The sequence below is a fragment of the Syngnathus floridae genome, chromosome 6 (genome assembly GCF_059516105.1).
Source record: "Syngnathus floridae isolate MCC-2025c chromosome 6, RoL_Sflo_1.0, whole genome shotgun sequence".
In the NCBI taxonomy this organism is placed as follows: Eukaryota; Metazoa; Chordata; class Actinopteri; order Syngnathiformes; family Syngnathidae; genus Syngnathus; species Syngnathus floridae.
Genome location: NC_142418.1, coordinates 10676867 through 10700645, shown reverse-complemented (window position 1 = coordinate 10700645; position 23779 = coordinate 10676867). Strand labels below are relative to the sequence as shown.

Below are 23779 nucleotides of genomic sequence, written 5' to 3'. Positions count from 1 at the left end.
GAAAACAATCAAATACTGGTTACAGGTATACATTGTTAATTTAATAATTCAGGGGCAGTATTGAATGATCTGTTTAACTAAGGATGTAGTCTGAGCTCCCCCCCCCAAAAAAAATACATTCATTTATTATTATTCCGAGGTTGACAATGTGCAAGCTTACTAACTCCAGCACAACTCCAGAGCCCAATAATAGCCCCAAACCATATTCGTGTTTTACCCGTACAAAGCCATATTAAAAAGAAAAAAAAAAATCACTTTTATTCCTCTCGAGACACTGTAGCCGATTCCAAAGGGGCGGAGCTTGATATTACCTAGCTACTCGGGAAAGTTTGCGGAAGTTTTGCGCAGTCAGGAAGAAGCAACCGAGGTTGATCGCTCCTAACTTTAGCGTTCCATAGATGGACCTCCGGTCGGAGAAAATACAGCGGGTCATAACCAAGGTGAGTGAAAGACACTCCAAAATATGGAACGTTGATATTCAAACAAACAACGAGCATGGATGTAAATTGCCGGCCGGCAAACACAGCGTGATATCACAAGCTGGCCGCTGTCAAGTGTCAACAACTGGCTCGACCAGTTCCGTGACTTCTAAATTAAGACGGAAGTATTGAATTATTTTAACACTGAATGTATTTGATTATTTATTCTTCATTAGATCCGCAAGAGAATTAATACATGATTCGCCCAACATTCACTTTAATGCTGAAGTCCGTAAAATTCGTTGGCAAATGCCAACATGGCCAGAGCACTAGGTTACTAATAATTTCCACATGCTAGTTAAGCTTTTTAGTGAAAGATTATATTTGATTTAGAGAAAAGTAGGTACACTGCAATCATCGTAACATACAATATTTATTCATATAGAGAGTTTTACGGAACATATAATATACAAAAAGAAAGAGATGTTCAAACTCATTTCCCCAATGGATCAAAGACGTCATTATCACAGCGTTCGTGACGTCACACATGTCTGCTACAAGGAAGTTTGAAAAGACAGCTGTGCCGTCCATTGATGTGAAACAGAAGATGAAAAGATACATATATTTGAACTTTAATTGTGCTTTGGCTTGTATAGCACTTGTATAGCACTCCCACTTTGGTCTTGCTCGGCAGGGGTGTCAAACTCCAGTTCTCGGGGGGGCGGCATTCCTACAAGTTTTCGAAGTTTCCCGCGTTTAACACCTGATTCAATTCATCAGGATCATTATCAGGCTCCTGCGGAACGAGAGGATGAACTGATCCTTTGAATCGGGTGTGTTTAACAGGGAAAACTTCAAGTACATGCAGGAATGCAGCCCCCGAGTACTGGAGTTTGAAACCAGTGTGCTGGGGAATCTTGCAACAGCACTAGAATAAACAAGATTTAATCTGATATACCAGTGAGAAATAATTTAACATAACATGAATCATAGAAACTGGATTGAATAAAGGAGCTGTCCGTCCATCTGAACGTCTGTCTAATTTTAGTACAAGTTCCACGATGTTGCTCTTGAGGAGTTGGACAACATTGAGAACGCCTTCCCTGGGATGATCCCTTCTGTAGGCAGATATAGTGAGTTTTTGTGCATGTTCACAATTATGTCTCACACAGATAGACACGCGGTGATCACAATATCTTGCTAACTTCTGTTATAAATTGTAGCGTTCAATGATGGCTCCCAGAAAGAGCTCCTGAAATTGAACGGCAACCTTCCAGTCAAGTATGAAGGTAAGATTTACATCTGGGAGCATCTTTTTGGGTGTCGTGTGATGAAGCACACCGATTTATATCTTTTACTTTCAAAGGACGCTCCTACAACTTCCCCATCCAGCTGTGGCTGATAGACTCCTTCCCGGTCACGCCTCCCATTTGCCTCCTCAGGCCCACGCCGGACATGATAATCAGGGAGGGCAAACACGTGGATGCCCGAGGACGCATCTATTTACCTATTTTGCACAACTGGGATCACGTATGTTGTTCTTCTTGTCTGTAAATGTTGAATGTCACCTGCTTTCATGAGTTGTTCTCCAATTGCAGCCCAAGTCATCAGTGGTGGCTCTTCTGGAGGAGATGATTTGCAAGTTTCAAGAAGATCCTCCGCTGGCCTCATCCGTCCCAGGAGAGAAAAATCCTCAGGAGCTCTTGGCGTTTGTTAATAATCTCCGGATCAATGATAGTACGTCATTTGAACTGCTCCACTTGTGCTAACCCCCCTCCCATTCACCAACCTTTACCTTTTTAAATTTCAGGTACCGTCAGACACCATGATCAGCCGAGTAAGTCATTTGAACTGCTCCACTTGTGCTAACCCCCCTCCCATTCACCAACCTTTACCTTTTTAAATTTCAGGTACCGTTATACACCATGATCAGCCGTTCCCCAAAGTCTCTGTTGTTGGAGGAGGGGATTTAGGAATGGCTGCAGTGATGAGCATTTTGGCCAAGGTTTGTATCTTTCAGAGATGGAAGGCATTATTGTTTGAGTTATTGCATTGGCTCTCTGAACGCACCCACAAACGCGGGTAGCACTTTGTTGAATTGTCTCCAACAGGAACAGGCCAATATGTCCCTTGATGTGTTGTTTGTAAATGAATGAATGAATAAATATTAAAACCTTTACGTTATTTCTGGGGACTTTCCATAGGGAGCAGTGCCATGTATTTACGATTCTCAATGGCACGATAGCTATTTACGATTCTCAATGGCACGATAGCTATTCTCAGTCCGCAATAAGCTCACAGCCAATGATTTATGGTGAGATATGGTCATGATATCAAACCGACATCTATGATTTTTGCGTAGCTCACAGCCTGTTGTGTATTTGAAATTATTCAAAGCCTTGCGTAGAAAATGAATCCCTTTTTTCTGTCCTCAGTGTAAAGTAGACAAGGTCGTCTTCATTGACGTTGCCGAGAGTTCCACCAAGGGGGGCAGCACAGATCTGGAGATATTCAAGCTGCCAAAGATCGAGGTTTCCAAAGGTACACTATGTAGTTCACAAAATGTACACACACTAAACCGTTATTTAATTATGGACATTGAGCATATACAGTCAAGGGTCCTACAATCCTTGAACTTAAATAATACACTTGACAGTTTTTCTTGTTACCTCATCTACAAATGACCTGACCCTTCTCTGTTTCAAAAATCAATTTGACCCTTGAGCAAAAACTAGCCCTTCATTAAACCGTTTGGTTAGATTCCATTTACACTGAGGAATTGTGCTGGCGAGGACTTCCCCACATTCTTCAGCCGCTCGGTGCTTTCCCTCGATGACACAGTAACTGTTTTTGACATTTTGACTCTGCTCTTGTCAGATTTGTCTGCCTCCAGGGGCTCCAGGGTCATCGTGGTGACCGCCAACGCATGGAGTGGCGAGCAGTCGTACGTAAGCGTGGTCCAGACCAATGTCGACTTGTTCAGAGGGATCATTCCAACATTGGCGCAGCTCAACCCCAGCGCTGTCATGATCATCGCTTCTCAGCCAGGTGCTGACAAAAGTATTGGGACATTCGGAAATTATTACACCAAGCGCTGTTGAGCTTGAAAGTTCAGTACAGGCGAGTTTGTGTGCTTGAAGTTTGTAATTGTTGCACTTGAGTGCCAGTTTTAGTTTAGCGCAACAGTCCTCGATGAGAACTTCCACAGCAAATATGTCTTGCCCAGGTTTTTGCACTAGTCTCAAACATACACAAAAATGTAATTAAACAAAAACTAAACTCAGGCTCTAATTGACTAAGTGAAGAGCTGTCTAAAAACTTTGTATGTGTCTTTCGGCCTTGTCTCCAGTGGACGTGATGACCCACATTGCATGGAGGCAGAGCGGGCTGCCACCAACGCAAGTCATCGGGGCGGGCTGTAATCTGGACTCTGAGCGTCTTAGTTACATTCTGAATATTTCCTTAAACACTCACAAACAGGCCTGGGTCATTGGAGAGCATTCGGACAACAAAGGTGATTGTGAAACGCTCAATGAGCTGTTTCCCAGCTATGCTGCTCGTTTTGTACTGCTTCCCATTGACACTAACTTGTCAGCACTTTGTCACACAGTCCCTGTGATGAGTAACAATGAGCCGGGCTCCAAAAAGTTGCTGGAAATCACAGGATTGGACGCCACCAAACCACTGCTCGGCAGGTAAGGTCATCAGTTATGAATTCAATTTCAGCGTGGGATTTAATCGCTTCTGAATATAGTTTGATAGTTGACATCATGTGTCCCTGCAGAGCCTTTGATATCATGAAGAATCAAGGTCAGCGCTCATGGTCTGTTGGTTTATCTGTTGCTGACATCACAAACAGCATCCTGACGGATAGGAAGAAAGTCCACTCCATTACCACTCTTGCCCAGGTGACACATGCATGATGCACCGTATGCATGATCATTAAGGGTATCGATATATTCATATTAGGTTAGCTTAGCAAGTGGCAATGCAAGATGGCCACCGGTGGCTTGACTTCTCCTGATGACGAGTAAGATGCATGCATTGTTATGGTTATTATTCATTCATACCTACGTCTGTCCTGTGTAATCTTATGATTAAGTTGAACACAATCACAGATAGTATTTTTTTTTTTTTTTTTTGGTCAAACCTGATAACTTCATGCAACACACCCAATGATCTCTGCCAGCAAACTGCTATTGTGAAATGCCCCCTCCACCCCTTTTCTGGATGTGGCCCTCAATGGAAAACGTTTGATCATCCCAGACCTAGCGGAAGACTGTTGACATCTGAATCCTAGCCATTAAATGCAAATACAAATAATGTTTTATAATTAGGCACGCAATTTGTGTTCTTTGGAAGTCAGTGTTTAAAGGGCTCATGTGCACTGTTCATTTAGGGCTGGAGCGGAATAGGGGCAGAGGTATTTCTCAGCTTGCCGTGCCTCTTGGGGTCAAGCGGGTCCATGCGTCTGGCTGGTGTCTCACTGGGGAAGGAGGAAGATTCTAAGCTGAAGGAAAGCATCAAATCACTCACTAATCTCATGAGTCAGTTGAGGATATGAAGGGTGGTGATTGTAATGTTACCGCACTCATAACTTGATGGTTAACATGCTCATGTTTGAATGCATGGACAGCCTGTCTTTAACCGTCCTGTTTGTTGGAGTGACATGGAATGGGAAAGAAATCACATATTTGTACAAATTCTATATTTATACTAAACATGGAGATATCTATCTTATTTTCTCACAGAGATGTTACATTTTACATTAAGCTATTGCCTTGAGTGCAAAGATATGATTTTTCTGTTTGAGGTAATTTTGAAGGGTTTGTAAGTTTGATGTGATTTTTTTTTTCCTTCCAACCACACAAGCAACTCAGTGGGTAAAGTGTTACCAGGGTATTTGATTTTTTAAAATGAACAGAATTTGCTCTTTGCACAGCTGGAATAAAAGTACATTAACATTTACATGTTTGTTAGAGTGCAAAACACGAAATAATCATCCAGGTGTCTAAATGAGAAGAAGGAAAACATGCACAATTAGTTTTTAGAAATCTAATTGCTATCCAACTAAAAGCACTTTGTACACCCCCAAATTCTCACTCTGACTGTGAATGTTAATAGTTGTCGCTGTTTGACTGGTGACCACCAGTCCATGTAGCGGTTTGCTAAATGTCAGCTGAGCCCAGCTTCAGCTTCCTGCAACACTCAAGAAGAGCCGTAAAGAAAATTAATGGATGAAAAGTTTTCATTTATCAGAAGATGAAAATAAAATACAGTTGAAGTTACACAGTACAGTGCTTTTCATCGGACAGTGACAAATATTGGCCAAATGCAGACAAAAAGCTTTCATTTGGTCTGCTGCCAACTCTCCACCATAACAGATTGGAATAAAACTATTTAGGTCCATATTTTTATCATCATCAGGAGTGAAGACATATAAAAACCAGTTTTGCACCACCAAGGAAGGGCTTTTCTTTTTCGCTGTTTGTGTGTCATTAAAAAAAAAAAAGAAAAGGATAAAGTGGTTGATTAAAAGGATAGCACTCACTCGTGGGGTCTTGTATGCATTAACTTATCAGGCAATACAACATTTACAGCAACAATGTACAGTATATATTATGTGGGAATAAGCATTAATTCTGTTAAATAGTAGGCTCTGCTTCAATCTCCTAGGATGGCTTAAATTCCATTTCTCCAGAAAATGTACACTGAGCCATTACAACTTTAAAGTGACCTAACCTCAGACTGAGCATAAACACAAACGATATTAAATATGTCTTCATGTTCTCACAAGGGCCTTTGAAATGCCTTCATATAGAAAACTAACTACATGCCCATACGATATTTTCTCTTGCCAAAAGCATCACCCCTGGACAAAAATGCAGGATGTAACCAACTACCACTGGAGGGAGATGTTGTTCATAAGTGATCATTTTCTACTTCTCAAGTATGCACGACATGTTTTTCATTTTAGTTGTATACAATGTGGGATTACGAAAGAGAAAGCTAAAACTCAACAATAAAATGGCAACAACAAACGGTAACCTGTGGAGCCTAAGAAATGAATCAACTTATTGCACCACAACCTCTCTTCTATTAGTTTACACTCAAATTAAGTTGTTTCTCTTTGACCTAAAGATATATTTTGACATTTAAAGGAAAAGCTGTGAGGCACCTCACTGTTCAATGAAGGCTTTAAGGGAAGCAAAGGACCAAATGTGAGCTTAGAGACCCTCCTTGAACTCCATTTAAGACACTGTGGGAAAATATTTAGCATAACAGTACATGAAGCAATGGTAGCTTCATTTCTTTGTGCTTGTTGATAAGGTATGAAATGACCATAACGCCAATGCACAAGCAAGGCAAACAGCAGTTCTAAGTGCAAAATAATAATTAGAAAAGAAGTTCTGTCGTAAAAATGTGGGCATAGTGATAAAACAACACAAAACAACCTTAAAGCCACAATGGCAAGCCGTTCCAGCAGTGTGCTCAATTGTCCATATACTACTATGGTGCATCTTCAAGACAATTCTTACGGGGAACGTATTTTCCACTACTGTATGACATCACTGTGAATGAATGGAGTATACAGGTAGTATGTGTCTGCGTTGTTCTACGAGTGTGCAGAGATGTTATTCAGAGGTGGTGGAAAAAAATACCACTAGAAAGTCAAGTTGTTCAACTTGTGTGCCAGTCATTCTATTAAGATGCACTGAGTTGTCTTTAGGATAAAGCATGTTGTAGTAGTACATAGAAACTTCAGCACACTAGTATAATACTGTACGTATCAAATGCTCAAAAGGCTTGCCATGAAGACACACTGACTGGCTACTGGCCTTTTAACTCAAATACTTCATTCTGGTATGTGAAGTGTACTTTAAAAGGTGACAGACTTTGGAGGCTGCTGTCCTGCAGGAGGCATCCTGCAAAAGTCTGGGCTGGATCGCACCTCAGGCACTCCCAACGCAGACTGTCCTGAGAACCTGGGGTGGCCCGGGGGAGACCTGGTGTATAAGAGTGGCGCCGGGAAGGCAGAATGGTCCCTGGGGCCCCGAGTGAAAGGTTTAGAGTAAGTAGGGGGCGAGGTGGTTGTGTGACAAGGCTGGGGAGAGAGTCTGTCTGCAAAGTTGGGCGGAGGAGATGGGATGATAATGGAGCCCTCCACCCAGCGGTCATCTCCTTCATATTCTGACTCCTGAGGCAAACTGGGAAGAGTGCAGTGCAAGGACAGCAGAGGAGACGGTGATGACGGGATGAAGATGGGAGGTGGAGGCAGCGGATATAGAGCGGGGTCGTAGTCTCTGCGGACAGGAACCTCCTCGGGGGTGGAGCCCAACAACCTCTCTGGGCAGCGATCGTCATCATCAGCTTCGGAAAGGTTGTCGTACTGGGAGGTGTTGGAAGGGCGCCTGTCGGCCGAAGATGCTGGAACGTACAGGGACACTGGAAATTTAGTGGGCTTGGGGGGAGGGTGCCTGGGAGAGGAAGATGATGTGAAGCTGCAGGGAGAAGACACCAGCGACTTGGTTGGCGCCTCTGGAGAATGCTTTAATGTTGCCACCGATGGGGGCGGGGAAAGGTTCTGGGCCGGTGGACTAATTGTTTGCTCTTCTTCTGTAGAGTAAATCAATGGTGGAGGTGGCAGCTCTGGCAAGTCCAACATCTCTGTATGCATGCTAGGATCATCCAGAGAAGTGGCTTCATAGGGTGGGGGCCATTCCATAGGCTCCTCCTGAGTGTCTGGGGCTGCACAAAGTTTCCTTCCTTGTGCTTTTTCAGGGACCCATCCCTTCACATCTTTGGCATCATTTACCTTGGCGCAGGGTTTTGCTGGTTTGGGAGGTAACAGAGGTGGTCTGGAAGGCATACACCTCGGTGTCACTTTTGGAAGCGATGCAGCTGAATCAGCCGCGAGCAGGGAGGGTGTGCTTGACCTGCTGTGGCTTTTGGAGGCTTGGGGGTTGGTGTGCTCTGGGGTGATGCTCTCCTTATTAGACTGGCTGATGGGCTGCAGATCACTTTTGACTTCAAGAGGACAGCTTGGCTGCAGAGGGAGCAGGTGAATCGGCCTCTCTTGACCAAGGGGCTTCTTTGGTAGCTCCTCTGACTTTGCTGAAAAGCAATGTGTCAGAAAAGGCAAAAAAAAGGTTGGTTTTCTGCATCAGCAATATAATTTCCAATACGTATGAAAAGCAAGCATCATAAAATGATAATCGGGCCAAATTTTGACATTTCCCCCCTGTTGTGATCAGTCATTTTGTGGTTCATATATGTTCATATGGGGAAAGACTGTACCCGGAGGAGGTAGGTCCAACTTTTTACTGCGTAGCTCCGACATGGCAGCCTGTAGTTGTTCCACCACTATGTCATCTGGAAGTAAGAACGAAGCAGCCAGCTGCTCCTGAAGAAACTCTCTCAGGTCCTCCAACTGAAACTTCAGCAAACGCTCTGATTGGACACAAAGAATAGTGTTAGTAGCTGCACAGGTACAGTATAAAAAGTCAAGGCACAGGAGCCAGATCCAATTTTCCATGACCTCTGATTTCAAAATCAATATACAATATACAAATGTGTGTATTATGCAATAATATGAGATGACGATAGTACAATTAGTGTTTTTCAAAGCCAAAATGGTCTTAAGAGGGAAATTTGTTTGAGACCCCTGCTCGAGAGTGACAATTGTCTTATTAAGGTTATCTTGTTAAAGTATCTACTGTGTCAAAGTGATGCTCAAACTGCAGAAGCAACCAATCAAAAGTTAGGCTTCCATTCTTCTCCTCAGCAACCACTTGCATTATGTAAGCCATCTGGTAGGCAGCCAACCAGAAGGCTGCATGCGGCGGTATAGCAACAGCAGCCATGTTGACTTCAAAAAGCTGCTTGTCCGACACGTACGGAGGAGACAAGGCACGGAAGAACAGCCAATGGGCCTCATACTCACTCTTGTGTAACTTGAGGGTTGTGTAAGCCATGGCCGTCAGCATCTTCTCCCCCTCCAGAATATAGATGTCCCATAAACGCAGGGTGAGTGTGAAGGGGCTCTGTCATTTAATAAGACGGCACAGAGAAAATTATTATATCATAGCCTGTGATAAGGAATGACCTATTAATTACCAAATCATTAATCAATAAAAAATATTAGATTAAAATGTTATTATTTTTCAAGATTTTTACCATGTTCATTCCTTCATCTCGTGGTTTATATTTTACGAGATGAGTTTATTGGTATAATGGTTCACATAGTAGACAGGGTGTCGGCTGGGATGTGTTACAGTAGTGGTTCTCAATTGCTGTGGTCGGGTCCCACAAGTTGATCGTGGACTCATTTTGTGTGAGTCGCATACAGCTGTTGCACAGATTGGTACTCTGATATTTTTTCTTATATTAGAGTGCAACTCTGCCTGTGGCTGGCAGATGTCATGGCTAGCAATATGCTCTTGGTGGCACATCAAACTCATTTTGAGAAAATATCACATAGTGTTTTTGGACAATATATTTACTAAACCCCCAAAAATCTTGTTCCTAAGTAGGTCGTATTTTTACGACAATGGGAAACTGTGGGTCACGGTCACAACAGTTGAGAATTACTGAACTACAGCACCCAAGCGATCATGTACATCACAAGGTGAAAAGGAAAATGGACGGAATGGGAAGCAAAGCAAACACTCACTCTGTCAATAAAGCACTGGAGGAACCACTTAGTGGTGTAAACCCCACATGACATCTGTTCCATGTCCTGTGAAGAAGGAAAAGGCTGGTTAAGATTTTCAAACTACAAATGAATCTAGCGTTATCTTGGGAAAAAAGCACGTCATTTAGTCTTCCAACATGGAGAGAAAGAGCAAAAGAGGAGCTTGAACTGAATTGCTGTCACTCACCAGGTGCTTCCTCAGTTTAGGCAGCATTTTGGAGAGTATCCGCTCATGGTGGGCTTGGAAACGCTGCAGTTTGGGAAATCCCGGGATGAAGAAACCTAGCACGGTGGAAAAACACACATCAGCAGACCATAGATGGTGGATGGGAGACATAATATTTTAAATTAAACACTGGGTCTTCCACCAATTGCACTGAGGGATCGGATTATATGGTAAACATATGTTTACCCAAGTATTACTCAACTCGATCTGATGTAGATTTTACTCAAAGGCATATATAGCAACATGGATAGAGTATTTTCAATCATTTTCCAGCTCTGATGAATTTGTGTTGTCTCACCATGCATGGCATGTTTGCTGTTGGTGAGGAGCTGGGACAGAGCCCAGAAGGCGTCCTCCTCATTCAGGTACATGAGCAGGATAGCAGCGATCTGACTCATCCCCTGACAGTAGCTCACCTCCTGGGACCAGGGCAGAAGAGACAGTTCAACTCGACTGGCAAATAAGAGGAATAATTCATAATTTAGCAGAGCACGCACAGGACTAGGTTGAAGAGTGCACTGAATGTCTGATGTGGAGTTGTGCAGGGTCTTTTGTAAAAAGAATTTTACACTTAGACCTCACAGACCTCCTAAATGCACTGTGGCAATATCATAAACATTTACACCAAGGTTGTGCAAATATTTACGGCAGTCCCAGAATTTTCATGTCTTCATCTTGAATTTCTATACACCTTGAACCCACAGTGAGTAACATGTGCATAGTGGCCTTTTCCATATTTGGGCCGAGGAAATCGCCCATTCATCGTAGCCTTGAAAGGATAAAAGTCAATGCGATTACACCGAGGTTACACAACATTCTTCACATTCTTCTCCGCTGTCACATAGGCGAAAGGACAAACCCCCTCTGCCCCACCACCAACAGTACCCTTCCTCCCGTTTTCATTCCTGTGCTCTCCCACTGACCCACTTTCTATTGAGCAGTTTGTGAGTGGAGGGATATGGGGAAAAGGGAATTAGCACATGGCCATTTCCTATGGCTCAAACACCTCTTCCACACAGGAACCACTAACACATCCCTACCAGAAACAAACAGAGCTGGATGGTGCTTTGTGAGCACTATGTTCTGTGTATTTGCAAAGGAAAAATATGTCAATGTGTAACCCATTCCAACTGACAGCAATTTGTGTCTTGCATACAAGATACTGTATTCTGAAATTGGTGAGTCACTAATTTCATTCGGTTGTCTTTAATAGTATTTATTTTTCCAATGCTCACAATATTGCACTGTAGTGGAGTTAATGTGTTTAAAAGACTTAATTAAGAATATTAGCAATATGGCGTTTAGATGGAAAATATATAGTGAAACCTTATGGCCTTTTCATATAAAATACATGCATGGAATATCAACATATTGCGTGAAAATCTCATTGGCATGACATAAAGATATCGCTTTGCAGTGGTATTTTTTGGGGGGGGGCAACACTTGTGTTATTTCAAGTAACATTTATTGTCTTTATTTATATAGGTGAAATCATTCGCTTGTGAACGCAGGGGCTAATCCACATATCTTACCGTGTTGTAGACAGAGTAGGCTGCTAGTACATGAAAGAGTGCCTGTTGCCTGAAAAGGGAACACAGAAACCAACCGTTACTATGAAAATATGACTGGTTTACAATTAGAGAAGCTTAAATACCACCCTGGCTTTGTGTAGTCCATTAAATCAAGATTAAATGACCATATCCCCAAATTAACTCTACCAGCAGGGCACATTAACACATAGCTGGAAGAAACACTTGAGGCTGACAATCTTTGAAGTACAGAATATTAAATTGGATGAAAATCCATAAACTTAAGAGACCAAGAACCATTATAAAATGCTTTAAAGAATACTCTCGTTTTATGATTCATGGTAAATTTGTAAAAAAGTGAATTTACCTACATTTGAGCCAGCATCTCTGTAACATTCAACTACGAGCCCCGCCCCCCAGAAATACAAGTAATAAATAACTATAATTTGACATTGTAAGAAATAAACGTGATGACTATTTTTATCTTTTTTGGAAAACACATTTTTCTTAATTGAAACTTTCTCAAAATAAATATATAAAAACATTACTATATGTTATCATTAAAAATATTATTTTAGCTTTTACATATTAGAGAACTAGCCACTACAAGGACCATTAAAACATTTGGTATGTTGTTAATCATCAATTCAGGGAATATAGAGGATAATATGTATTATGTTAAAGCTGTGGCATGTAAGGGCGAACTTCCTCTTCTGGTCTGTTTTGTCAGTTCCCCATTCAAGTGAAATGGGCCGAGAGGGGATGTACTACATTGATCAATCAATCAGTCAGAGAATCAGCCATCAATTAGTCAGTCAATCGAGCTCTCAACTGCTTACAGGTCGTTGCCACACTAAATCAGTTTGTTGAATTTTCTGTACAAGATATAAAGCCTGTCCTTTAGAGTAAGCATGTGTGTATGAGTATTTGTGCATGCATGTTTGCAATTGTGGAGTTAAATGCATTGCGGACAGCAGAGGACGACAGAAGAGACACGTTTTACAAACACTCACTGAGACAGGAAAGGAGCTTTGAATAGAGGATGTTGTTGATGTGCATGCGCATGTGTGAGCATGTGTGTTAGGGTGGGTGTGAGTGTGTGTGTGTGTGTTGGGGGGGGGAGACAGCTGTTGACTTGTAGGGAAAGCGTGGGCAACAAAGCAGGATGGAGTTGTGTTTTGGTCTCATTCTGTCTCAACTGTGGGGAAGAACACTGTGACACGCACAACTCACTACGCCAATTTCAAAAGAAATGTAAATTGGAAATGATGAAATGATGAAATCTCAAGTGGATGTTTTCCTCCACACACAAATCTATGTTATGTCAAATGAATAGGTCATTGTGGTTGTGATTCTTCTGTATGAGCACTTAATGTCAGTGCACATTTTTGAATAAATGCCACTTCCTGTGGGGCTTCGTGCACTGACAGGAAGGCTAATAAAATAGAGAGAGGAGGAAACTAGCCCTTTAGTCTGTGTGCCCATGTGTGTGTGCGTGTGTTGGGAAGCTCCCAACACACACAAGCCAAAGGTCACGCCCAACCGGACACCAGCATGAACAAACCTGAACTTGTCATGTGAAAAGAAACGAAAACAAGAACTCTGAATGGTCCTATACATAACAAGAGACAACAACCAAAGACATTTGGAATAAAAACTTTTAGCTCTGTCACTTTCTTTGCAAGGACAGTGAAATGTTCAAGTATTAATATACTGCATAACTGCAGTCAAATTTGTATAGTCAACTCTCTGTATGTAATTTGATACAATGATCAAACAATATATTTGGACCATTTAAATACAAGATGTTCCTCAGAATCTCGCTCAAGAAGAACTCACTTGACTCCAAAGCGGTCCATGAACATGATGTGGTTCCTGAAGGTTCTGTTAACATCCAAGTCAATCTGTTTGATCTCTGTGGAGAAGCAGCGAGCCTGCTGCTTCATTTTCTGAAAAAAGAAAAAAAAATGTTAAGGGATTGGCTGCTGGGAACTAATAGATGGCAGATTTAGTATCCATACCTCATATTTTCCCTCATTGTCTTTTTTAACCTTCTCTATGTCCAAAAGTAAAGCCCAGGCCTGGCCTCTTAGCTGGAGGGGAATGCCTTTATAAACACGCTTCACCAACTGAAACACATGAGACAGTGGCAAAATAAACAATGACCTTTCAATCAGTGAGAAGAGATTGTGGCTTAAAGAGACAAAACTAGACAGTCCAATCAAAAAGAATGATCACATGACAAAAAGTGGCAGATTGTCACTGCAAATGAGAACCGATTCTCAAGTGCCTACCTGGGTATTTAAAGGTAAGTAAATAAAGTGAGATTGGTTGATTAATTATCATTAACACAAATGTAGTTATTTATTATTAAATGTGTGATTGCTAAATCAAATGAAGCAGGAGAGAGAACTCACTTTGTCACTGTTCTTATACTTGCTCCAGTTCTTCACCATCTTTAGCCACTTCCCCACGCGCTCAAGCTCTTGATGCTTTTGCTAGAGAAGCAAAATATGGATAAATACCAGGACAGTGACAGTGGTCAATGCAGGGACATATGCAATCAAAATAGTTAAGATTAGCTCAATTCCAAATAAATAAATACCTTTTCTTCAAGCACACTGGGCGTCGGTAGCTCTTTCTCACTAAAACAAAGATTGAGACATAGAGGACATTACAAAATAAACCACGTGTGGCATGAATGAAGAAGAAATGGCGACAGAAAACCACGGATATGGTCTAAGGGGGAAAAAAACATCAGCCCTTACAGCTGGTTAACTTACTGCAGGAAGCCGAAGCGGTCCGTCACCTTATAGATGCTGTAGTCAGCATCCTCCCAAGGGTCAATACTGACACCCTCTTGCCTGCCCTGAAACAAAAACATGCCATAAACAAGAAGACAAATAGGAGTTAGGGTGACAAGGAAACACCTAGTGTCGTCTCAAATCCCCATTTCACTTTGGCTTAATGTTCACGACGTAATTAGACGCAGCAGTTTTGCATTTCTGTTTCTCTCACCTTGTCATATTTGGAAATGATGTCAGCACGTTCTTCTGCTATCAGTGTGTCTATGTCCTTCTTCATGGCTGAAACAAAAAAAAAAAGAGTTTTTGAGAATTTACTATCAGATGTACGTAATGCACCACAAAAAAAACGTAATTCTGTTTTAAATCATGACATCCTTGAAGACACAAATTCTTAATGTTTTGTAGAATCAAAGACAAAAGAGTCTGAATTTATTTGTTAATTTATTTAGTTCCTTTATGCCTCTATGAGGCATTTCGGACACCGAAGAACACCAATTGCCTTCTTATCGACAAATCTGCTGACATCTATGTAGGCATGGTCTGGTATTAGATTATGATGACATGACCACTGTGAGAAAAAATATTGCAGTGTCACATGATCATGGTATTAAAATTACAGCTTTATAATGACCTTTTTGAGATACTGTATTTGTGTGGATAAAAACAATATCCCTCCTCGCAAAAAAAGGTACACAAGAAATATGTTAAATTTAAATGAATACATGTTAATATCATTCCTCTGTTTTAATTCTTCTCAATCAATCACAGTGTCCCATCATTGGTGAGCTCCTCGTATTTTTAGAACAGACCCGTGGGCTACCAGTATTGTTCTTGGGGCTAACTTATACCGGCTGGCACATTTTTTGTTGTTTTTTCTTTTTCAGACAATGCAAAGATGCATTGTCCAAAAACACAGCAAAGAAGGCTTTTGTCTCTTTCTCTCCCTTCCTACTTCTCCTCAGTGCGCAACTGCTCACCCCTCCCCTCTCTGGCTAATTCATTCAACTTTATATGCATCCAATCATATTAGTGGTTATTGAAACTTTGACTTTGTAAAACTAGTAAGCAGCCCTTGCCTAATTCAAATGCTTTCTAGATCAACATGTAAATACTGGATATCAAAAACCAGTGAAGAGCATAAGAATAAACACCAAAACACTCTCTTATCCACTTTGCGTTTATTATAGACAACATTTATATGTCTTTAGAACTAAGCAACACTTCCTCTTACAGTGTGGGAGTATGAGGGAGACTTTCACTGATGCTGACCACAATACGTCATCAGCCATGATCTTTGTGTATTACGTTGTGTAGGAACAGGTGTCAATACACCTGTCAAGCACACAAATACCTTTTTTACTTGTATCTATGAAGCAACCTGCTACAAAAAGCTCCATGTAAAACTTGGTGTATTGAAAACATACCGTTTCGATGAGTCCAAAAACTAAGTGTAAAAAAAAAAAAAGCATTGGAAACTAGACTGTTACGGTTACTACTGATTTGGATCATAAGAAGCAAAATTGCCCAAAAATATAAAAATATTTTTTTAAAAAAGACTTCTCAGGAAATCTGTATGATAAACGGTGTTAAAAAAATAACCTCAATGTCAAAGGTGAGCAATTTTAGGAATAAAAAAATAACAGTGCAATGGTTTTAATGGCCATGGGATTAACTGTTGTACAGAACAGCTTCCAAAAGGTGAGTAGTTTAACAAGATCACACAATAAATGTATTTTGCTGTTCTATGATTTCAACAACTCTCCCTTTCTTGTCAGTCTCTGATCAGGCAATATTTTTTGATGTTGTTTTGGTTAACAGGTCTGCCTCGTAGTTAAGTTTTGGGCTCAATAATCGACTCTGGATTTATACACGACCATACTACAGTGATAGTTGTAAGAAAAAGCCGACATCAGAAGTTGTTTTCATCCAGACCATGCTTGTACAGTAATTGTGTCTTTGGTCTGTTGCGCTTCATCATATAGCTTCAAGCTGTTTACTTCCTGTGTTGAGTCTTCTGACTACAGATAGTATTGTGTAGGGGTCAGGAAGAAAAGGAAACCAGTGACTGCCACTCCTTCAACAACAGGTTGAACAAGAACTGTGTGAAACAAAAGCTTTAGCTGAATAAAGTCTCAAATTCTCACTTTTAAAAGCCCTATATTGCCTGTACAGCTGAGACACACCTAAAATTGTGTCCTTCCAGATGTTGAAATGTCAAGGTAAGTTACGAAAGACTTGAGACGAATTTTCATTCTCAGAACATTGAGTCAGAAAGAAGGAAAACACACCAGAAGGTCGCTAAGTAGAAGATCAAGCAGCACAGCTGGAGTTGCATTGCTCCTACGACACTTATTGGCAATGCATTGCTACCAAAATTTATTTTTATTTAGCACACAAGTACAAACAATCTGCAAATTTCACAAAAAGTACAATAATTATTATGAATACAATTATTACTATTATTAAGTGTGTATGTCAAAAGAAAGCGGGCAGAGCGAGAATTTGTGAGGAAGTGGTTAGGTGGTCCAAAAAAATAGTAGCTTGAGTATCCAAGCAACAACTGTTGACTAAATAGAGATAACCTGGTTGCTTAAAGGATACAAGCCTTTGAGACAGAGGCCTGAGTGACATGACATCATGTCCTGTTTTGACACGAGGCTCCAAATCTAACTTGTTCTCATACATAGCTGTAACCACAAACCGTTTGCAAAGTATTCGGAATCCGGACTTCTTTGTAATGTGGTTTAAAGAGATCGTGTCCGCAGGTGTCCTTTACATTAAAAAAAAAAAAAAACTGTTTAGAGCACGTGTTTGGGCTGGCATTCGTCAAAAATCAATCTAAACAACAGACGGAAAATAATGATGATTATTTGATTAATTTTTGTTGCTGGAAATGTTGTGAGAGTATCTGAATGTACCTCAACCTCACAGATATTTTTGTTGAGTCTCAATTAAATCAAATGAACTATTTTTGTTGAGTCGTAGCAACAGGGCTATGAATGCCTGGGAACTCTAACATGCTATTTCTTGCTCTTGAGGCTAATGTGAGAGAAATAGGAGAGAGAGACAGAAGGAGAGACATAGAGAGACAGGCAGAGAGACAGCGAGAGAATAGAGACCCTAATCTGTACCCAGTCAATGTGCACCATCCGAGTTTGTAAACACAAACATGTCTATTGACTAATCCAAAATGTAAGTAATCTTTGCAGCTCCCTCCGTTGCCTTCATCCCCAAATCATCTATTTTTGTGTCCATAATCAAACTTCATCTGATTTGGGATTTACAACCGAGGATTACATGAGAGAAAATGAAAATCTGAGATTAAGAGTCTGGCATTGGTAAAGTAACTGGAAGACCCGAGGGAGACCTTTTTGCCGCGGGATGATTAGTCAATCCTGAGTGGTCATCCAAACACCATTAACTACACGTGCAAACTTGCTTTGAGGGCTTTAGCTCCAGTACAGAAAGGATTTGTAACTCTACAGCAACAGGGCTACCCATTTGAAGGTTGGTTGTGAGGGTATTTCCAAAGCGACACTGCATTCTTTACAACTAAAGCTCTCGATTAGTCATAAAAAAAGACACATTTGCTTTATAGGACAAAAGGAGAGTCATCACCATCGGGTCTAATCAAGCCCAAAGGCTTTTGTCTTGATAATGTTGTTCACTCTGCTGTGAACCAAAACTATTCAGGCCTAATTTTGTCTGAAGCAAGACTACGTGGTTTCATTGACACTTCCGGTAACCAGAATGCAACAAAGGAATGTCTGCTTTCATTGGCTGTTTTGCAGCGTTGACAGTAAATTGCAGAGAATGTGGGCAGTCCATCAATCAATTTAAAAAAAACGGTTTAACCTGTTCAGGGTTTATGCAAGAGGTAAAAACCTTTCCTCGCAGACTTCAGGTGAAATGAATGACTTCACTATTGCGTTGGAATGTCATGCAAGAAAATTATTACATTATCATTGCCCCCATCCCCCCCCAAGGTTTTCAATATCAGCTGTCATTTTTAGTATATTTTAAAAGCATTAAATTCAGTCCCCTTTGCTATTATTTAGGACATGGACCTCCAAAACACATTTTGTTATGCAGACACTCACAACAATATGCTGGTAAAAGTGAGCACGTGTCATGATCTGAGGTCCCACGTGAGTCCATCAGATTTTAATCTGTATTAGAGACAAAGTTGGCACACTTGTCTCGAGGAAGTGAATGGTGATAAAAAACGTGGGCGCAAGGGGGTGGACAATTTCAGTGATTTAGATTTCACAATGATTTAGATAATCGGTGTCAAACTCAAGGCCCGGAGAGCAGATACGGCCTGCCAAATCATTTTATGTGGCCCGCGAAGACAAATTGTGCATCAACTTCATGTGTCAATACTAAAATTACAAATAGTCTTCTTTTATAAAAAAATAGAAAATTTTCTAGAATTTTTTATTAGCATTCCTCTTTTTAAAATATTTATATTTATATTTTTACAAGGCTCTGATTTCAAAACTAGTTATTCATCCTATATTGTATATTCATATATTCATATACTATAAAGCACTGACAGTCATAATGGCTCTCCAAAGGAAACTATGACTACGATGCGGCCCACGACAAAAAATATTTTGACACCCCTGATTTAGATGCTGTTCTGGCTTTGTGTTGTTCCACTGCATAGATGATGGGCAGGAAGCTGGTCTCAAGGTCTTAAATACAATAGGTATACAATAGGAATGTTGTTTGTGTGAGCAAATTGTTTTTCAGGCACCACAAGCAGCCTATATTTAGTGAACGGTTTTGGCTATGCTTTTTCCTTGACGACACTGATGCGTTGATCCAAATGAATTATTAATCGAACAGAAAGAGTAGAATGGATAGCAGACCAAACACAATCGTAAAATACAAAAAGTATGGAGGTATTCCTACTGTGTTCTCTCTGATAGATTGATAGGGCTGTCACTGTAATTCGATAAAATGTTATTTGGCATTGAAGTGTATTGCAAAACAATTTTCCTTAGTTACGGTTAATTCACAAATTATTAGTTTTTGGTATTGCCTAGTGATGAAAACAACAACCAAACAACATTTAAGCAATATCACACGTGAAGGATTACTAATGTACTCACCAAGGTTTTTAAAGTCATTCAGTTACTGTTTCTGTCATTGTTTTCCAAAATAAAAGTTTGTCTTATTTTGGTTCCAAACAGAAGATAGTCACTCCGCTTTCATGGAAGATGACAGAAATCAGAGAATGATCACTATTGAGAGGCCGAAATCAGTTAAAAAAGGACTTTAAATGATGACTCGAGTTTTTTAAAAATAGCTGTTGATACATTTGATAATTGATTACTCAATTAATTTTGACACCTCTATAGCTTGAACTCAATAGTTGTTTTTTGTCGCTTGAGCCTCTTTTTCCTCCATCTCTTTTTATGGCAAAAAATGTTTCTGGGTTCGAATTGAAAATAGTAGCCGCACAGACATTCTGTGACTGTGACCCATGGGTGAACCATACAGAGGGTGACAGTGGAAAAAGAAAAAGGCTCAGAATAGCTTGTGGTCCCTAAAGGAGCAAGCGCCAACACTGTGACAGGGCGCTTATCATTCTCCCAAAGCTGATAACACACTCACCAACACCACCCAAAACCTACCCGACATTTTCCACATGTTAAGGTTTATATGGTCAGGCTCGGGGTGGGATCTTCCACTTCACTTTCATAGTATGTGTTGGGCCAGAACACCCTGTGGTCCTGTCCTTGCTTCCCCATCATTACCTTGGGGAGGGGGTGGGATGTCTAAATATAACAATGACCACTAAGTTTTAGATACTGGAATGGCTGGCCAGCCAGTTGTTTCCCAGACTAGGAGAATATTTTAGATGGGTGGTATGAGAAGGGCAGGAATGTCAAGGGAGCGTTATTCTTAAAAAATAAAACCACAGGATCATACTAAAAAAATCAGAGTCTTACAAATGCAGCATCTTACTGGCAATTATGAAAAAGGGAAGCAGTGAAGTGAGCTAAAAGCTAACATCTACAATTTTAATGACTGTCTGGTATATAGTAATGATAAAACAGAACATCTTAAATATATCTGAATAAAGCGGTCGATCTCTCTAAAGCAATCCCAAACCATTGCACAAACATTGAGAAATTGTTCACTGTTGGAATATCACTACAATCTTGCAACTGTACCACACACTGGATTGTCTTACAATGCCAAACAGACTAAATAATTCACGTAGCTAGGGAACCGTACTGTAGTCAGATCAGCTGGTTTCAAGTCAAAAGCTTGATGTACGTATATTAGGGTTTTCATGTTCAGTGAGGTTTGCAAGCACAGAAAGAGGATTAGAGCACGGGAATATACACGGGGAGGAGGTTAACACTATCTCAACATGATCCTCCTAAACATGTATTCCCGAGTAGAAACAAATGTAAGAGTGGAAACAATTACGGAGGGAATTTCCCAAATAGCTCGATATAGCATTTATGCAAACATAAGCAGTTATTTTGGATATCATGCCACCCATCCATTTGGTCTTCTCGGTAAAGAAAGGTTGACTTTTAATCAAGTGCGAGCTATCAACATTATGAAATCCGAGGGAAATTTGTATCCAATTTAAGTGGCAGCATGCCCAGAGCACAGCTTGTTCATCCTAATGTGGCACAAGTAGTGCTAAAAATAGGCCTACACTTTCTTGTTCATTCAATTGAGGTTCTACAATGTTACAACATTTTCAGAAGAGCTGCAAATCCATTGTTCTGATGACTCAATCAATTTAATCATCTGTGTTTTATCTATGGGTCAAATGTGTAATTGTTTAAGGATTTCTGTTTTGCCAATTACTTTGATAACATACAATTGACATTTTGACTGTATGATCTGGATTATGTTGAAGTGATTATCTCTTTTCAGATCAATAATAATGCGGTTGGCTGAACACTGGCAATTTTAATTGCGTTATATTAAATGGAAAAAAAACGTATTGATCCTGAACATCAACACCCAAAATGTGCTGACCGTCAGCAGTCTTACGTGATGAGAATTTACAAGGGGGGCGGGAGGCTTTATGTGCAGAGCAGGAACGAATTACAGGAATCAAACATGATCTCAAAATAGCATCAAAGAGAATGTGATGACATGTCATGTGATCCTGTGATTCGTTTGTCATCCTATGAATCTTGATTCAGTCAGGAGGAATTGATTCAAGTTACTCTTAGCACACAAAGTAATCTGCACCTTTGAAACTCCAACAAGATAACTTCCAGATCTAACAGTGGAACATGAGAACTTTTTCCTTCACCTTGTCCAAGCCTCCTACACTTATTGTTCAACTAGACGTCTATGTGAGCAGTACAATGTAACGTGACAAATCAACCAGTCTACATGTCAGATGGTTGGAAAGTAACCAAAACTCAGAAGTGGAACTGCCTCCTATGGAGACTTTAGATCAAGGATTGTCTTAAAGTGTAAATTGCTGTAAAGTGCTGCAGAGCACTTTTCCACTCATATACCACACCTGTTTCACTTCATTATTTGGTGAGTCATTTTATTTTATTTTATTTCAGATGTCCAGAGATTAACTTCTTACACTTGTATAGCAGTTTAGATGGGAAAGTTAAAATGCCACTTTTGCCTTACAGGTTATGATGACAAATACTGACCAGTGTTGCATAACTATTCCTCTTTTTTGCTTTCTGTCACTCTTGCGATCTTTAAAACACTGTTTCTCTGTGTAATTTTACAGTGCAGGGTATACCTACAAATAGCAACATGCACATCTGCTACATCACACTGAAGACCAAAACACACAAAATAAACAATGACATCTGGCATGGGATGGAGGATGAGTGCTGTCCTGCAGGAGATTTCCCATTCAAATGGTCTGTGGCCTTCCCCCTCCCCCTACATGAACCAGTTAGACGCCCAAATAACGTTCTGAAGAGGTCTGGCCATGGATGAGGATGACGTAGCACAGCAAAACAGTCACTGGCCTACTTGTAAGCATTTGTGTGGTCAGTGCACATAATAAAAGTGGAAAAGGTCATCACACATTTGTGTACCCACAGCTCCTGGGTGCAAATCAATAGGCACTTTAATGATCCCCAAGATTGATTATTTATTTATTTATTTATTTATTTATTTATTTATTTATTTATTTATTTATTTATTTATTTATTTATTTATTCATTCATTCATTCATTCATTCATTCATTCACGACGTCACTGTAAATAGATACTGCAGGTAATACAGTGGGTTGCTATCACAATGATGTTTGCATGCAATCAAACCTTGGGAACGTCTGACTAAACAACACGGAGAAAATGAATGGACCTTTCATCTTAGTGTTTGATTTTGATTTTAAAACGGATGTTGAACTTATTAAACAGCACATCCTCTGGGAGTGTTTATTCCGAGCATGAAGTAACAGACGTTAGGAACGCAAACGCCTTTACTTGTTTATTTTCCAAGTTGTAAAACAAACGAAAAGGAATATGAAGAGACAACTGATCGGGACATCTAAACAGCATCTTCAAACGAAGTGATTCAAATCAATAGTTAGAACTATAAAGTTGACTTCCGGCGCCTCTGCTTACCTTTAGAGTCAGTTCTCTTCTGTGCTGAGTGGAAACAAAATCCACGATTCTCATTCTCTCTTTCGCCGTTCAATCGAGCCGCTCATGCCAGTAATGCTTACAAAAAAAAAAACTGCAGTCTCCAAATCGGAGCGATAATTCCCCGACCCTGCTCAAGTCATCTGCACGTTCCACGAGCTGGCAGGCTGCAGCTGTTTACGCACGCGGTTGCGCTTTGCTGTCAGTTGAGACGCACGCGTGCGCGCTCGTCCAGGGCGGGGGCGCGCTCGCCTCACGCGCATACATGATGATGTCAAATCATTTCCGTCTCAACAAACAGAATCTTCATCGTGCTAATTTACACCAACAAACTGTATTTACATGAATTATAATTAGCTAGACTAAGCAGATAACGTATTCTGTTACATGTTACATTAACGTGGAAATGTCACGCTCCTAAATATGCATGTCAAATCATTTAGCGCCCTCTATTGCAAAAAAACAGGTTTACGGGGTTAGTCAAGTATAAATCG

At 40.5% G+C, this 23779-nt stretch overlaps 2 protein-coding genes across 2 annotated transcripts; one reads left to right on the top strand and one right to left on the bottom strand.

Moving 5' to 3' along the window:
- The first annotated feature begins 280 nt into the window (after positions 1-280).
- uevld (UEV and lactate/malate dehyrogenase domains) lies at positions 281-5707 on the top strand. The gene is made up of 13 exons (XM_088379187.1): positions 281-440; positions 1468-1552; positions 1643-1708; positions 1786-1949; positions 2018-2156; positions 2230-2256; positions 2330-2424; positions 2855-2960; positions 3297-3467; positions 3769-3933; positions 4030-4114; positions 4204-4327; positions 4819-5707. The coding sequence occupies exons 1-13, from the start codon at positions 399-401 to the stop codon at positions 4981-4983; spliced, it is 1434 nt and encodes a 477-aa protein (XP_088235313.1). The 5' UTR covers positions 281-398; the 3' UTR covers positions 4984-5707.
- LOC148396499 (USP6 N-terminal-like protein) lies at positions 5313-23533 on the bottom strand. The gene is made up of 14 exons (XM_088379186.1): positions 23268-23533; positions 14887-14954; positions 14652-14737; positions 14474-14513; positions 14286-14366; positions 13890-13997; positions 13708-13817; positions 11872-11920; positions 10638-10758; positions 10301-10395; positions 10093-10158; positions 9364-9463; positions 8718-8870; positions 5313-8534 (listed from the first exon to the last, which is right to left on the bottom strand). Exons 2-14 carry the CDS (start codon positions 14950-14952, stop codon positions 7300-7302), a joined length of 2310 nt encoding a protein of 769 aa, XP_088235312.1. The 5' UTR covers positions 14953-14954; positions 23268-23533; the 3' UTR covers positions 5313-7299.
- Between the last annotated feature and the right edge of the window lie 246 nt (positions 23534-23779).

Excerpts from the sequence above, each read along its gene's own strand:
- uevld (XM_088379187.1), top strand. The coding sequence starts at position 399 with ATGGACCTCCGGTCGGAGAAAATACAGCGGGTCATAACCAAG. Across the intron at positions 2,157-2,229 it reads TAATCTCCGGATCAATGATA|GTACCGTCAGACACCATGAT; the intron begins GTACGTCATTTG and ends TTTAAATTTCAG. Across the intron at positions 4,115-4,203 it reads ACCAAACCACTGCTCGGCAG|AGCCTTTGATATCATGAAGA; the intron begins GTAAGGTCATCA and ends GTGTCCCTGCAG.
- LOC148396499 (XM_088379186.1), bottom strand. The coding sequence starts at position 14,952 with ATGAAGAAGGACATAGACACACTGATAGCAGAAGAACGTGCTGACATC. Across the intron at positions 14,514-14,651 it reads GACCGCTTCGGCTTCCTGCA|TGAGAAAGAGCTACCGACGC; the intron begins GTAAGTTAACCA and ends TCTTTGTTTTAG. Across the intron at positions 9,464-10,092 it reads TCCAGTGCTTTATTGACAGA|AGCCCCTTCACACTCACCCT; the intron begins GTGAGTGTTTGC and ends ATTAAATGACAG.